General features: G+C 35.9%; 1 protein-coding gene across 4 annotated transcripts; it reads left to right on the forward strand.

Moving 5' to 3' along the window:
- Window positions 1-3302: 3302 nt before the first annotated feature.
- Window positions 3303-12051, forward strand: m6pr (mannose-6-phosphate receptor (cation dependent)). Of its 4 annotated transcripts, none has more exons than XR_008649016.1 (8): window positions 3327-3612; window positions 4387-4541; window positions 6930-7093; window positions 7506-7615; window positions 8447-8574; window positions 8660-8786; window positions 9897-10549; window positions 10866-12051. XR_008649016.1 is itself a non-coding variant. In XM_033981044.2 (7 exons), exons 1-7 carry the CDS (start codon window positions 3607-3609, stop codon window positions 10017-10019), a joined length of 813 nt encoding a protein of 270 aa, XP_033836935.1. In that variant the 5' UTR covers window positions 3303-3606; the 3' UTR covers window positions 10020-12051. The 4 variants fall into 4 exon arrangements, 1 of the variants encoding a protein (XP_033836935.1); XR_008649017.1 differs by having other exon boundaries at window positions 9897-10514; window positions 10855-12051; XR_008649018.1 differs by having other exon boundaries at window positions 9897-10514.
- The last annotated feature ends 2601 nt before the right edge of the window (window positions 12052-14652 follow it).

Below are 14652 nucleotides of genomic sequence, written 5' to 3' on the forward strand. Positions count from 1 at the left end.
CAAACAGTAGATCATTACACCTAGATTAAACTTCCTTGTAAGAATTAAAGGAGGGAAAAAGGAAATACTGTCATATGAGTAACAACACTACAGGGAGGAGTAGTTGCAATATTAACCAGTACAAGATTTACTGATACTGTCTGTGTAGTCAAAAAAAGTAAATCATAGGTTGAATACTTAATTTTTTGTTGATTCTAGATGAGAAGAAAATGAAAATGCCAAGATTAAAGGGCCCATATTACTCTATATTCTGATTTATGTTATTATAATGTTTCCTCGTCACAAAAAAAAATGGAAATATGTTTTTTTGTTTCATTCACACATGTTTAACACACAAACAATCCCACATATTTAGGCTGCGTTCTTCTCTCAAACTGAAAACAGTCCATTCCACCTTGTGATGTCATCGCGTGGTAATATAGGAAGTGCTGCACTGATTTGTTTTGTTTTTAACTCCATGCATCTTCTCTGGAATAATTTGGATGATTTCAGCTCTGGAATTGACCATCTCTACAAAACGCAAGGTAAAAAGGAGCTGTTAACTTGAAAACTATCACTTCATGACATCACAAGGTGGAACAGAGCGTTTTGAGCTTTGGAGATGTGGACAGACGAATAATAAAATGTTACTCAAACATGTATGGGTGAAACAAAAGACGACTCTAGGTCTGTTTTTGTGGAGGTAACTACATTCTAACGTGGCTAAAACCTCACATGAGTCAATTTTGAGTAATATAAGACCTTTACTAAATGGTAAATGGTCACACGGGTTCACAATACAGTGCTTTTCCAGCTTCAAGCCACTTTTCAAAGGGCTTTTACATCAAGGAACCACTCAGCCATTTACACACACATACACCAGTGTAAACAGACACTGGGGGGGTGAAGTGGGTTGAGTGTCTTGCCCAATGACAGCATTCATCTGTGGGAGCTGGAATCACAGCGCCGACATGTGAGTCCGTGGATGTGACCGCTCAACCAAAGAAGTTTGTCGAGAGCGGAATTCGAACCATCAACCTTCAGATCAGCCCTGGTATAGATAAAGTTGCAGTTATAGTGGTGGTCTGTATTAACAGTAGTGGTCCGATATTATCTGTTTATATCAAAGGCCTAAAAACGTCAGATTTAAATATAAAATTAATCTTTAAATAAATAAATACAGCAAAATAAAGCTATTCATTTTAAAACCAGATATCGGTTTTACATGTTTTTTATAACCTGTCAAAAATCAAGACAATCCTACTCTTATCACAGTAATTGAGGCAATATACACAACGATTAAAGACACACTATGTAACTTTTGCAGTGGAGAGTCTGACACATGCTATTGATTTTGCCTCTAATGTTCCTTAATGTGGCATTTAACTTCTCTAATGTCTCAGGTCAGATGTGTGAAAAGGTGACTCCCCCCTCAGAACGAATGCATGTTTTTTTAAGATATTTTGAGCAATAAAAGTAATTCAATACATGCAAACAAAGATATGTTTAATGCCATACTGTGGAACATTCAGGACAAAGCAAGATAACTTCCAAAGAGACAAGAAGTTAACAAATTCCCCACTAGAAAAATGACACAGCGCACCTTTAAAAGTAGCGTAAAGCAAACAATATGAAAACCTTATCGTAAAGTAGTTGTCCAATGTCTGCTTTTTCTGCTATATTCAGTAATACTATATTTATAAATCCTTTAGCTTTTACTTTGTCATAACATCAAACTTTCTCTGTTTGGTATTACCTTCATCCTGTGCCTGGAGAGAGATAACATCCAAGGACAGGTTCCCTATCAAAGTTCGCGCCTGAAACCACAGCTTGAATGAACTCATCAAGTAAACACACACACACCATTAGCTTATCACCGTTAATTATGTCTGTGTACACAAACAGGACAGGCAAAGACTTCAGATGCATTTAAAAGCATTCAAGCTACAAAGAAATGCTGATTGATTCAAGATAAATTTGATTAATGTGGCGATAGGCTGAAGTCTTTATTTTGATCTAAATAATACAGACGCAATATTATAATGAAAGCTAACAACTCAAGCATTTGAAAGAGTATGTTAAAATAATAACTTATACATACATATGTATTTATCTATTTTTGACAATTTAGAACAACATTAATTGACAGTTAATAATAATAATAATAATAATAATAATAATAATAATAATAATAATAAGAAGAAGAAGAAGAAGAAGAAGAAGAAGAAGAAGAAGAAGAAGAAGAAGAAGAAGAAGAAGAAGAAGAAGAAGAAGAAGAAGAAGAAGAAGAAGAAGAAGAAGAAGAAGAAGAAGATGAAGAAAGAAGTAGATGAAGAAAAAGTAGATGAAGAAGAAGATGAAGAAGAAGAAGAAAGAAGAAGTAGATGAAGAAAAAGTAGATGAAGAAGAAGAAGAGTTTTAATAATATATATAATTTAATAATAATAATTAAAAAAAACCTACAAGACTATTTTTGGCAATCTAGCTAGTCTTAATCTACTGACAAATTGGCCAAGTGTCAGTATTTGTTATTTGACATTTTCTAGGACTCTGCTTGAGTTCCTTGATAAAATAAATACATACATAAATTAAATATATATATATATATATATATATATATATATATATATATATATATATATATATATATATATATATATATATATATATATATATATATATATATATATATATATATATATATATAATACAATGTAATTAATTATTTCGATAAACCTTTAAAACCCTCGTATTTCAGTGGGCCTATGTCTCTAAAACGTTGTGCGTGTGTACGTACCTGATCAACTGTTGGACAAACAGACAGCACATGCTGTGTTTTTGTCTTGCGCTGCATTTTCCCATGCTTAATTCCCAGGTAAATCCATTCAAGATCAGGTGACAAGGAAGTAAAACGATTCGCGGTCGCTGATTGGTCATAAATATGTTGCTTTTAAGTTGCAAATTTGGATGTTGTTAAAATTTAAATTGGAAAAAATGGGTCGATATTATACTTCACTCTATAAATATAATGACTTATTTTTGTAATCTGAAAAGATTTAAAAAAAAAACACTGACTGCAAGGGTTAAACATAAATAGCTAGCAATTGTTTTACATAAATACTGAAATATAGTGAAACGTATAATAACACATTTAAAGATTTAAACATTTAGATAATTTTGCTGCCCATGTTGTTGCAGATAGATAAGCATAATATAGAGCTAATTGTCAGTTAATAAACAGTATTTCACCTGTCTCCCGCCTCAACTGAAACTATTGCCTCGTTAGCATCATGCTAATCAACACCACGTGAACGCCTCTCACTGGACGGTCACGTGGTCCAGTCTGTTTGGTTTCACTTCCGCATCTCGTTACTGTACGCGCATGTAGCTCGTTAGCTTTTGTATGTCACCCAGAGGAGACTTGCAAACTATTTTAGTACAAAAAGCAACGTCGGGTTAAATTTATCCACGTTTGCATACATAATTCCGCGTAGGTTTTGATTAAGTTTGTTGTTGAAAACGATGGAACAAATCAGGAAGCGCTGTTAGCAAGAAGCTAGTTTTCCTAACTCAAAAAGCTGCTTAACTACTCCACTTTTAAGTTACTAAATACAACCAGGAGATCCAATGAAGGTAATTATAAGAAGATTGACAATTAATGCTTGGGAATCGATACTAACTTGTAGAAAAAGTGTGTTAGCTTATGCAAATAATACAGTACTTAGGTTTGAAGTTCCTAGTTTGAGCACGTCGTGTCTTCCATATGTTTTCCCATCTTTTCATCAAAACGTGTATTAGATTTGCAAAGATCTATCACACGTTTTAGCTGCAAAAAAATTATTCTTTTTGTTTTAATTCTGAGTAGTTCATGTACACAGTTTGGTACATACTTGTCATTTATTAAGAACAAAACCCCATTTCCCTATTTGTGTCATATGATTGGTTAATACTACTCAAAATGTGGAAGGAACCCCAAGGACAAAAAAGGAAAAAAAAAAACTTCACGTGAAATGGCTTGCTTCCTGAATTGGTCTTTTTGCCAACTTTAATAAATGTTTTGCTTAGTTGACTTTATATTTAGAAGATCACTTTTATTATTCTTGCAATATATAACTCCTGAATATGGTCAGAAATTATTTGATTAAAAAAAAAGAAAAGAAACAAATCAAAACTAAACTGAGTATCAAAACTAGATATTAATTTGAGCAGATATCAGTGCTGGAAAAATGAATAAGTCTGTGTTTTAGAATGATCTTGATAACTAAAACCCATGGTAGCATTAAAGAAACATTCAATTGTATTAAAATGTTTCTATCATTGTGGGGTAAAAAATGTACAATATTTAGTTTTTGCTTTAATTCTTATTTCTACTAATGTCTTAAATTATTGTTTTAATCTGTTTTCCAGGTACTAAGTTGTGTTGTGGGTTTGGGCCTCTTGGTAATGCTCTGCGGAGGTGATACCAGCACAGATAAATCTCCCACAGAAAAATGTGAACTCTTGCATGAAAATAAATCAGAACGGAAAATCCTTGATGAACTGGCACCTCTCCTCAACAAAAAGTAAGAAAACACCATAAACTTGACCTCTCATCTGTCACCATAATGACTATATTTACTCATTGTTCAGTATATGACCCATGAACAGTAACAGTGTTCATCGCCCTGGTGGGGAATTGTTTCTTATTTATTTGGTCTTATCAAGGCAAGGCAAGTTTTTTTGTAGCACAATTGGTTCACAAAGTAATTCAAAGTGCTTTACCGAATAAGAAAGACATTAAAATCACAATACAACAAATAATAATCACAAATAATCATCATACAATTAATGTTAAATAAGAACTTTTTCAGTCATATGTACAGCTAAACAGAACCATTATGAGTCTGGATATAAACATTGTCAAAGTCTGTCTCACATCTTCAAGAAGACTTCCAGGTTTTAGCTGCAGAAAACTGAAACACTGATTGTCGATGTTTAGTCCTGGTTCAGTCCTGGCTCAGTCCTGGCTCAGTCCTGGTTCAGTCCTGGTTCAGTCCTGGTTCAGTCCTGGTTCAGTCCTGGTTCAGTCCTGGTTCAGTCCTGGTTTAGTCCTGGTTTAGTCCTGGTTTAGTCCTCCTGATGTGAGATGGTTCATGTGGCTCATGTGGGAGATGTTCTTTGGTGCTGGTCCATGGAGAGACTTGTTCACACTGAGCTGCTTTAAAGTCTCTGAGCCACAGGAGCCAGAGACATGTGTGAAGAACTTCCTGGTTCTAGACCTGAGCACAGGACACATGTGTGAAGTACTTCCTGGTTCTAGTCAGGACCTGAGCAGCAGTTTTCTGGATGTACTGTTCTGTTTTAAGGCTCGTTTGGAGAGGCCACTGAGCAGGACGTTACAGTCGTATAACCTACTGGACACAAACGCAGGATAAGTCTCTCTGAGTCTGGTTTTGACAGTTTACCTTTGATTTTTGCAATGTTTATAGATGGTAAAAAGATGCAGATGTTACTGATTTGATATGGCTCTTATCGTTTATCATTTTATCATTAGTTTGAGCAGGACAACCTTTTTAACTATTAATCCATCTTTTTACTGTAATAATGTCAAAGTTTTACTCGTGGTTTCTGGTCAAGTCTGGTTTTAAATGTTTTTCCAATCACTGCAAACCATTTTCTTTACAAGCGCAATCATTTATCTACTTCATATTACCGGTATTTTCATTTATATAGCAATATATAGTATCAAAATTTCTTATAGTGACAGACCATATCAGGGACTGAGGTTTCTCATATATTGAGAAGAATATTTCTGGTTCACTATAGTCTAACTGTCTCCACCAGTAAGTTTAAAAACAACATGGGATACTTTTTACTGTCTTAAATGTATTAAATTGTTCAGTAAGAAAAGCATAGCCCAGTTAAACAAGGGCTTTATCCACCAAGGCTGTGTTTAGTCCTGATGTAGACTTGGTTTAGTCCTGTTCTAGTCCTAGTTGAGTTCTGGTCCTGAGTACTGTCTACTTTAGTCCCAATGTGGAGGAAGTATGAGTGCATTGTGTAAGTGTGAATGCAGCTCAACTGTCTCTCTGTATAGTCACACTAGAAACATGTGGAAAACGATGTAATAATGAATCTGTGTATGTCCTATCGTGTAAATTAAACTTTATTTATTCATTTCTCAAACCATATAGTTGAGTAACGTGGTTTAAACACATTTTCAAGTGTGATATTTTGCTGAAGAACATACAGGCGATAAACGATTTTATTGAAACTACTTTATGGACTGGCCCCAAAAATGTACTGGGTGCATAAAGTGTCTTTACAGTAAAAAAAAAGATATTTTAATCAGACTTGTTCTGTTGTACCCATTGGTTTCCAAAGTGTTTCCTCATTTAACACACCTCTGTATGAGCTCCATTAGACACATGAAGCATCAAAACGAGACTGGATGTCTTGCTCTTCGCTGCAGCAGAGCCTCATCAGTGGTTGTAATCTCATCTTTTGCTTTCAGTTCATTAACCTCCTGTATCTTTGTTTGATACACGATATCTTTACCACAGCCCCACAGAACCATGATACACACTGTGCTTCTCTTGAGGAGGAGACATTTTTTAGGGGTTCATTCAAAAGGTGCCTCTTTAATCAACAAAATGCTTGAAATACAAAAATTCACTGTGATTTAAAAACTTTATAACTTTACAACAAATCTAATTAATATATGTTATCAATTGCCTTTGTGATTAAATGTTTAAATTGTAAAGAGATTTTATGGACACAATGTATATTCTAATTGTTCATTTGTGTTAAAAAATTGAGCTGCATTAAAATAAATAAGTAAATGTTACGTTTTTAGTACGGTCCTCATTCTATATATGTAATGAGTCATAGAAGTTACAAAAAGATGCCCAGCCCACGATAAATATAGAACACCAGTACATTTGACTAACATGCTTTAAATGTGTCCTCAGCTTCTCAGTAATGAAGAAGGAAAACGAGGAGAGCTACACGTACGTTTTTCAGTTTTGTGGAGACGCGGACGGAGTCCCAGGCGCCGGAGTTGTTCAAATTAACGATAAGACAAAGGCTAAAACAATTGTTGGAAGGTATAACTCGACAAAGGCCATCAAAGGAAGTAAGTACATTTGAAAATAACCCCAAAAAGAAGCCTCCTGATAATGTCACAAAAATAATACACTACATTTTAAAACAAGAGACTAATATCTACAAGTCAAGAAACACTTTTACAAGAGAATGTGATTTTCAACACATGATTAATCTAGTTTTTATAAAATTATCATGTCGTCTTATACTAGTTCTTATAGAGATCAAGCCCATTATTAAACTGTTCAGGAAATATCAAGATTTTGCCCTATTTCTGTATTGGTCTTTCCGTATTTACACCTGCTCATGTGAGTATAGAGCTGTGAAACTAGTTCTACTATCAATTAGTAACTGGCTGTTTTTATTTTAATTGTATTTTTTGAGTTTCTGTTTTCGCACTACCTGTATTTCAATTCTGTAAATGAATATTCTTGTTCTTGCAGGCGACTGGGTGATGCTGATTTATGAAAACGGGGCGAAATACAACTCCCACTGCAACGGAGCAAATAGAAAGGCCATTGTTATGATTTCCTGCGACAGATCGACAGACACGGTAAAAGCAGTTGGACATTTTTTTTGTGTTTTTAGTAAAAAGTGTTGGGAGTGGATGGGGTACGGCTGGGTGTTTGAGTGATGACGATGGTGCAGATTGGCATTCTCGCTTCAGTCTGCCTGTCCCACTGCAGAAGGAGCTGACTGTCACGAAATATGGAATGAATGATTAATGCACAAAACTGTAAAGCGACTTTGAGTGTCTGGTAAAGCTCACACAGGTAGATTATCTTCTTCTTGGGGCGTCTTAAACTCAGAGAATGGTCTATCGTGGTTCACTTGTTGTCGTGTCTATGTGCTCTTTTGTCTCGTCTGTGTGTTTCTCTAAATGTTCTCTGTTTCTGACCTGCCTTAGGACGACTGATGTAAACTCGCTATTGTGCTAATTCCGGCATATTTACATTGAGGCTGTTTGTCGACATGTTGATTAATATGCACTGTCCTAATTAAAATAAATAAATAAAAATAAAATACAGATGACTAGTGCACTGTTACATGCATTTCAACATTTTTGTCTGACAGGATTAGCCGGTTTTTGCTAATTATTCCTTGCTTTTTAGTTCTCTATACAACATTATTACTCCAAAATAATTGCAGCTGATTGGTTATATACACCTCTATTTTTAATAACTGTATAGACTTAGAAGTTGTTTAACTTCAGTTGAACATGCGTGCACAACAATGCTAGAAAAATTTATTTCAAAATGTACTTGATAAGTGTGAAATTACTGTAAGACTACCGACAAAAGTGCAGAAATATCACGTTATATCACTCTTTTTGCAACATTCTGAGTGTCTTTATGAATATTTTCCTGTTTTGTCGTCCCCGCAGGGCCCTCTGGACGTGGTTTTGGAGGACAGGGAAAGAGTCGAGTGCTTCTACCTCTTTGAAATGGACACCAACATTGTGTGCCCCGTCATCGAGTCAAAACTCAGTGCTGGCTCTATAATTCTCATTGTGTTAGTGATAAAAACATTACGTTCATTTCCGGACAACCGCATAATCTTACAATCTAAATGATCTTTTGTGTTTTGTTTGTTTTAGAGGGGTCTGTCTAGTTGCTGCGTACCTAATAGGAGGTTTTCTCTATCAAAGACTAATCGTTGGAGCCAAGGGGATGGACCAGATTCCACATTATGCTTTTTGGGCGGAGATTGGTAACCTGGCAGCGGTAAGACATTTTCAGTGGATTTATTCTGATTGAATGGGTTTGTTTTACATTTTTATAATCTCAGATGAAATGCAGAGTCTAATATAACTGGGAAATCCAACAACTTTAAAAACATTCACAAATAAAAAAACAGTATATATATTTTTTTTAATTCAATTTTTGCAAAGAAATAAAGCCTGTGTCTGTTGTAATAATAGACGTATTAATTTTAAACTGTGTCAAAACCTCCGCAGGACTTTCTTACGCTTGCAAACTCCATTGTTTTGTGGGTAAATTTTTATATAGTGCTTTTCCACCTTTACATCAAGGAACCACACATTCACACACGCACTCACACACCAATGTACGCAGACACTGGGAGCTGGAATCGCACCGTCAACCTTCGGATCAACTGAACTACTGTCTCCCTTTCACATCCTCATTTGCATCTACATTGGTTTAATAAATGTGATACTAGCAGCATGTAAATAGAATGCTAATGCTACTTAGACAATCAGTCCAGTCCAATCCAGTTTTTATTTTCGTGTGAGTGGTTCTGCTTGCCTTTGTAATCTTAAAGTCCTTTCTTTTAAAGCTTTTGTGAAAATGTTCTTGTTTCTACACTTATTACGCTTCATATTTTTGTATAAAGTGGCACAGTAATTACAGAGACATTACCATAAGCCAGGGCAAAACCTTTATTCAGCCATAGAAATTCTGACAAGGTGGAGGGCAGGTTCAGAAAAAATTGGATACGAAGAAATTATACGGTCTTTTGAATGGCAAAAAATCCTGAAAATGGCATGAAAAACTCACGCTGAATCCCAAGAAATGTCAGTAAATATTGTTTATTTACTATGGAACAGCCTCCCTTTGCCAGTCAGATCCTCTCAGTCTGTTGCGCAGTTTAAAACCAGACTAAACACCCACTTTTTCTCCATTGTCTTTGATTCTACAGCAGCAGAATATCACGGTGTTTTATTGTTTTATTCCTCTTTGCCGATGTGCCGAATTTTATGTGCATCTGTTTGTTTGTTGTTGTTTATGTGAAGCACTTTGGGCAGCTTAAGTTGTATTTTAAATGTGCTATATAAGTAAAATTAAATTGAATTGATTTATTTTTGTGTTCAGGACGGCTGTGACTTTGTTTGTCGCTCTAAAAACCGTGAGGAGCCCAACGCCTACAGAGGAGTGGGCTCTGAGCCGGCGGATGAGGAGCCAGAGGAGAGGGATGATCACCTTCTACCAATGTGACCTCATTTTGACAGAGACTTAAACTGTGTGAATGCTGTTTACTCTCCACAGGCTACGCAAACTGAACCCTGTGCATAAGTCTGTGTTTTTGTGTTCATTTAGGACCTAAAGTTGTGACTGAAGAGGTCGTGTTACTCATATGGGCGACACATGACATGGTCTAGTTTGGTTCTGGTTTGATCCGGGTTTAGATCTGATGTAGACTTGAGATGCATTAAAATTGGGACTAAATCAGGAGGAAATGCAAAAGTAAAACTGGGCTAAACCAAGACTAGAAGAGGGCCAAAACAAGTCCATATCAGAATAAACATTTAGGACCAAGTTTGCACAAATGTTACATCAAAAGTTGGATTAAACTAAACTAAAATAACCAGGACAAGTTTGAACACTCTTATGTTGGTTGTGTTCTAGTCCTGGTTTAGTCCAATAGTTTAGTCCAACTTTAGTCCAGGTTTAGATCAGGTTTAGTCCAGCTTTAGTCCAGCTTTAGTTCAGGTTTAATCCAATAGTTTAGTCCTGGTTTAGTTCAGGTTTAGTCCAATAGTTTAGTCCAATAGTTTAGTCCTGGTTTAGCCCAGCTTTAGTTCAGGTTTAGTTCAGTTTTAGTCCAGCTTTATTCCAATATTTTAGTCCTGCTTTAGTCCAGCTTTAGTTCAGGTTTAGTTCATGTTTAGTTCAGGCTTAGTTCAGGCTGTTTCCTACAAGATTTGTCCAGTTGACAGATTTAACTTCATTGTTTGCTATGGATCAGACCTGGACGACTGAGGGTCTACACAGACATCTTCAGGTTTAGTCCAATATTTTAGTCCAATATTTTAGTCCAGGTTTAGTCCAGCTTTAGTTCAGCTTTAGTCCAGGTTTAGTCCAGGTTTAGTCCAGGTTTAGTCCAGGTTTAGCCCAGGTTTAGCCCAGGTTTAGCCCAGGTTTAGCCCAGGTTTAGCCCAGGTTTAGCCCAGGTTTAGCCCATATAAACTTCTGGGTTTAGTCACAATCTTGGTTGTGTCTGTTCATGTGTAAGCACAGCCCAATTCTGCTTTTTACAGTAAAAAATTTGCTGTTCAACCAATGAGCATTTCTTCAGAAAATGTGAACGTGTAAATGGAGCTGGAAAAGTACAGAAATATTACGTAACTTTGCTTTTCTTGAGTAAATGATAGAAATATTAAGTAACTTTGCTTTTCTTGAGTAAATGATCTGTCATTTCTTTTACAGATGTTTTGTTCGAGCACTGATGTTATGGGTTTGAGTTACACAAATATCATGTGTATTTTTGTTTTATATGTGACTGGCTTTGTTCACACGCACACCAAAATCTGATTATAATCTAATTTCTGAACCTTTAAGATGATTAAATGTCACGTAAACCACCAAATCTGATTACCGAGTATCAGAGGGACCGTGATCACAAAGAAATGAGTGGATTTTAATAGTGTAAAACAAAAGAAATGTGGTAATAATCTCATTTAGAGTGTGTATGTAACAGCAGCCAATGTTGTGACCGAATGCATCAACACTGCGCTTACATCTCCAAAGAGTTTAAAACGAATGTAATATCGATATATGTATATTTGTACACTTTACAGTCTATTGTAACAGAGCACTTAAATTGGTTAGTAAATGGATGTGTTGTGATTCCGCAGTTTGAATTTTAAATATTAACGTGGCAAATGTGTGTAAACTGCTCCTGATAAGTGAAAAGGATCGTCTGTATAGAACGTCATCCATGTTTTAATATTATAAGGGCAATTTATAGACTCAATTATTTTAGTTTAGTAATGAAAAGTACAGATTCCCAGCAGTTACTTGATCTAAAACAAGTTAATTTGTGTCTGCTTTTGCTTTCTCAGCTTTTCATATGGGATTTACACATACTGCATACTGTTATTATAATAGTTTTACACATTTGGTAGATAGACACCTAAGTGCACTCATTTGCAGAGTGAATGTATGAAATGGATTTTAATAAGACTGTAAAATAAAAGTTAGACGACTAGCGAAACGTACAGGTGGTAGTTTTGTTGTTGCTTAAGGCTGGGGGGATGTAGGGATGAAACTAGAACAGTGATCGTGTTTCTGTGACGTTCTGCTATTTAAGAAAACTTGGGGAAAAAAACAAAAAACACAATCCTTACCCACACCTAGCCAGCCTCAGCAATGGTCTACTCTGAGCAGGGGAGTCAACACGGGGAGACAATGGGGTCTGTTGTCTCGGGGCCCCACATTTTAACCTTTTTTTAATATTTTTTAATTTATTTTAGAGAGGGCGCAACACATTTTGAAGTGCAGTATATTGTTAAAGTACAGTTGAAACTAGAAGTTTACATACTTCACTATATAAAAAGACACATTCGCTTTTTTTTTCTCACTGTCTGACATGAAATCAGACTAAACTTTTCCTGTTTTAGGTCAATTAGGATTATCAAAATTATTTCTATTTGCTCAATGTCAGATTAATGAGAGAAGAATTTTTATTCAAGTTTTCATGCCTTTCTATGCCCTTAAACACTTTGGAAAATTTAGCTGATGATGTCATGTCTTTGGAAGCTTCTGATAGACTTATTGACAACATTTTAACATTTAGTTAATTAGAGACACACCTCTGGATGTATTTGAAGTCACACCTGAAACACACCGCTTCATTGTGTAACATCATGGGAAAGTCAAAAAAATCAGTCGAGATATAAGGGATTGTGGACTTGCATAAGTCTGGTGGGTACTCGGGTACAATTTCCAGATGCCTGAAGGTGCTGCGTTCATCTGTTTAAACAAGTATACACAAGTATAAACAGCATGAGAATGTCCAGCATCACATCGCTCAGGTGCTTTGGTCTGAAATGTGCAGATCAACTCACAAACAAAAGTAAAAGACCTTGTGAAGATGCTGCTGAAGCTGGTGAGAGTGTGTCATTATCCACAGTGAAACGAGGTCTGTACCAACATGGACTGAAAGGACACACTGCAGGAAGAAGACATTACTCCAAAAAAAAAAAAAAAAAAAAAAAAACTAAAAATGACAGATTACTGTTTTCAAATGCACAGGGGCAAAGACCTTCATTTTGGAGACATATTGTGTCGTCTGATGAAACTAAAATTGAAATGTTTGGCCATAATGAGCATCGTTACGTTTGGAAGAAAAAGTGAGAAGTTTACAAGCCTGAGGACACCATCCCAAGTGTGAAATATGGGGGTGACAGTAATCAAGTTGTGGGTTTGTTTTGCCGCAGGAGGAACTGCTGCAATTCACAAAATAGATGCATCATGAGGAAAGAACATTGGAATGTGGAAATACTGAAGCAACATCTCCAAACATCAGCCAGGAAGTTAAAACTTAGACGCAAATGGGTCTTTCAAATGGACAGTGACCCAAAGCATACGGCCAAACTGGTTACAAAGTGGCTTAAGGATAACAAAGTCGATGTTTTGGAGTGGCCATCACAAAACTCTGATCTCAATCCGATTGAAAATGAATGAACAGACATGAAAAGGCATGTGCAAGCAAGACGGCCTACAAACTTGGCGCTAGAATGGGGCAAAATTCCTGCCAACTACTGCAAGAAGTTTGTGGAAGGATTCTGAGAACGTTGACCAAATTCATACAGATTAAAGCCAACGGTACAATGAAACGTATGTAAATATCAGACTTTGAAGAAAGACTGGAAAAACTGTCTTTAAAAATTCCTTTTCTGATTATTCTGGCATTTAGCAAATAGGAATAATATTGATAATCCCAATTGACCTAAAACAGGAAAAATGTTGTATGATTTCATGTCAGACAGTGAGAAAACCCCCCCAAAAAAAACACATGTGTCTTTTTATATACTGTATGTTAACTTCTGGTTTCAACTGTAAATATCAACGATAATAGTGAAACCAAACCATAAAGCAGAAATATCCTTCAAAAAGTATTCTTAACCTACAATACTGGTAAAATAAATACAAAAAAGAGCTGCAATTAAAACATAACACTTAAGTAGTTTGTAGTTTGTGTCTATAAAGAGTCATAAAAGTTTGTGTTTGAACTTTCTGCAGCTCAAATCTAATCGTACAGAAAAATAACCATCATTTCTTACTTTTACAAAGAAAAGTACCCACGATAAATACTGACCCCCCAAAATAATTGTTCATCTATAATATATTAAATGATATATCGATGTAGTACTTATCGTGACAGGCCTACCCCTATGAGGCCTTTTGCCCTGGGCCCCCAAACTTCTTCCAATGAGCCTGACTCTGAGTAACAGGTGAATTCAACCAATCACACTGAGCGGCCTTTAGTTCCCTCTTCAAGCAATATAAGTATGAATTACATATTATTTTTATGGCATATCCCTCACTCCTTTTAATGCATCTAAACCATCGCATCTAAGAATCATCCTGTTTAATCTGCAGCCCTCAGCTTTGTGTCAGCTGCTCCACAGGCCCGGCCCGTCACCTCTGCTAACAGGGTTAAAATGCCAAGTCAACAATAGCGCCACATACCAGTGCACCTCGGGATGTGGCTGTTTTCTGTGCAACGCTTTTCCATTTGTTTGTCATAACACAGAACAACACAGGACAACACACAAAATGCTGACCTGGGATATAACTTTGAATAGTACTCCTTTAAAAATGTACTTCAACAGAAACAACTGAA

This window comes from Periophthalmus magnuspinnatus, chromosome 16, assembly GCF_009829125.3.
Source record: "Periophthalmus magnuspinnatus isolate fPerMag1 chromosome 16, fPerMag1.2.pri, whole genome shotgun sequence".
NCBI classification, from domain to species: domain Eukaryota; kingdom Metazoa; phylum Chordata; class Actinopteri; order Gobiiformes; family Gobiidae; genus Periophthalmus; species Periophthalmus magnuspinnatus.

Excerpts from the sequence above, each read along its gene's own strand:
- m6pr (XM_033981044.2), top strand. Across the intron at positions 7,094-7,505 it reads GACAAAGGCCATCAAAGGAA|GCGACTGGGTGATGCTGATT; the intron begins GTAAGTACATTT and ends TTGTTCTTGCAG. Across the intron at positions 8,787-9,896 it reads AGATTGGTAACCTGGCAGCG|GACGGCTGTGACTTTGTTTG; the intron begins GTAAGACATTTT and ends TTTTGTGTTCAG.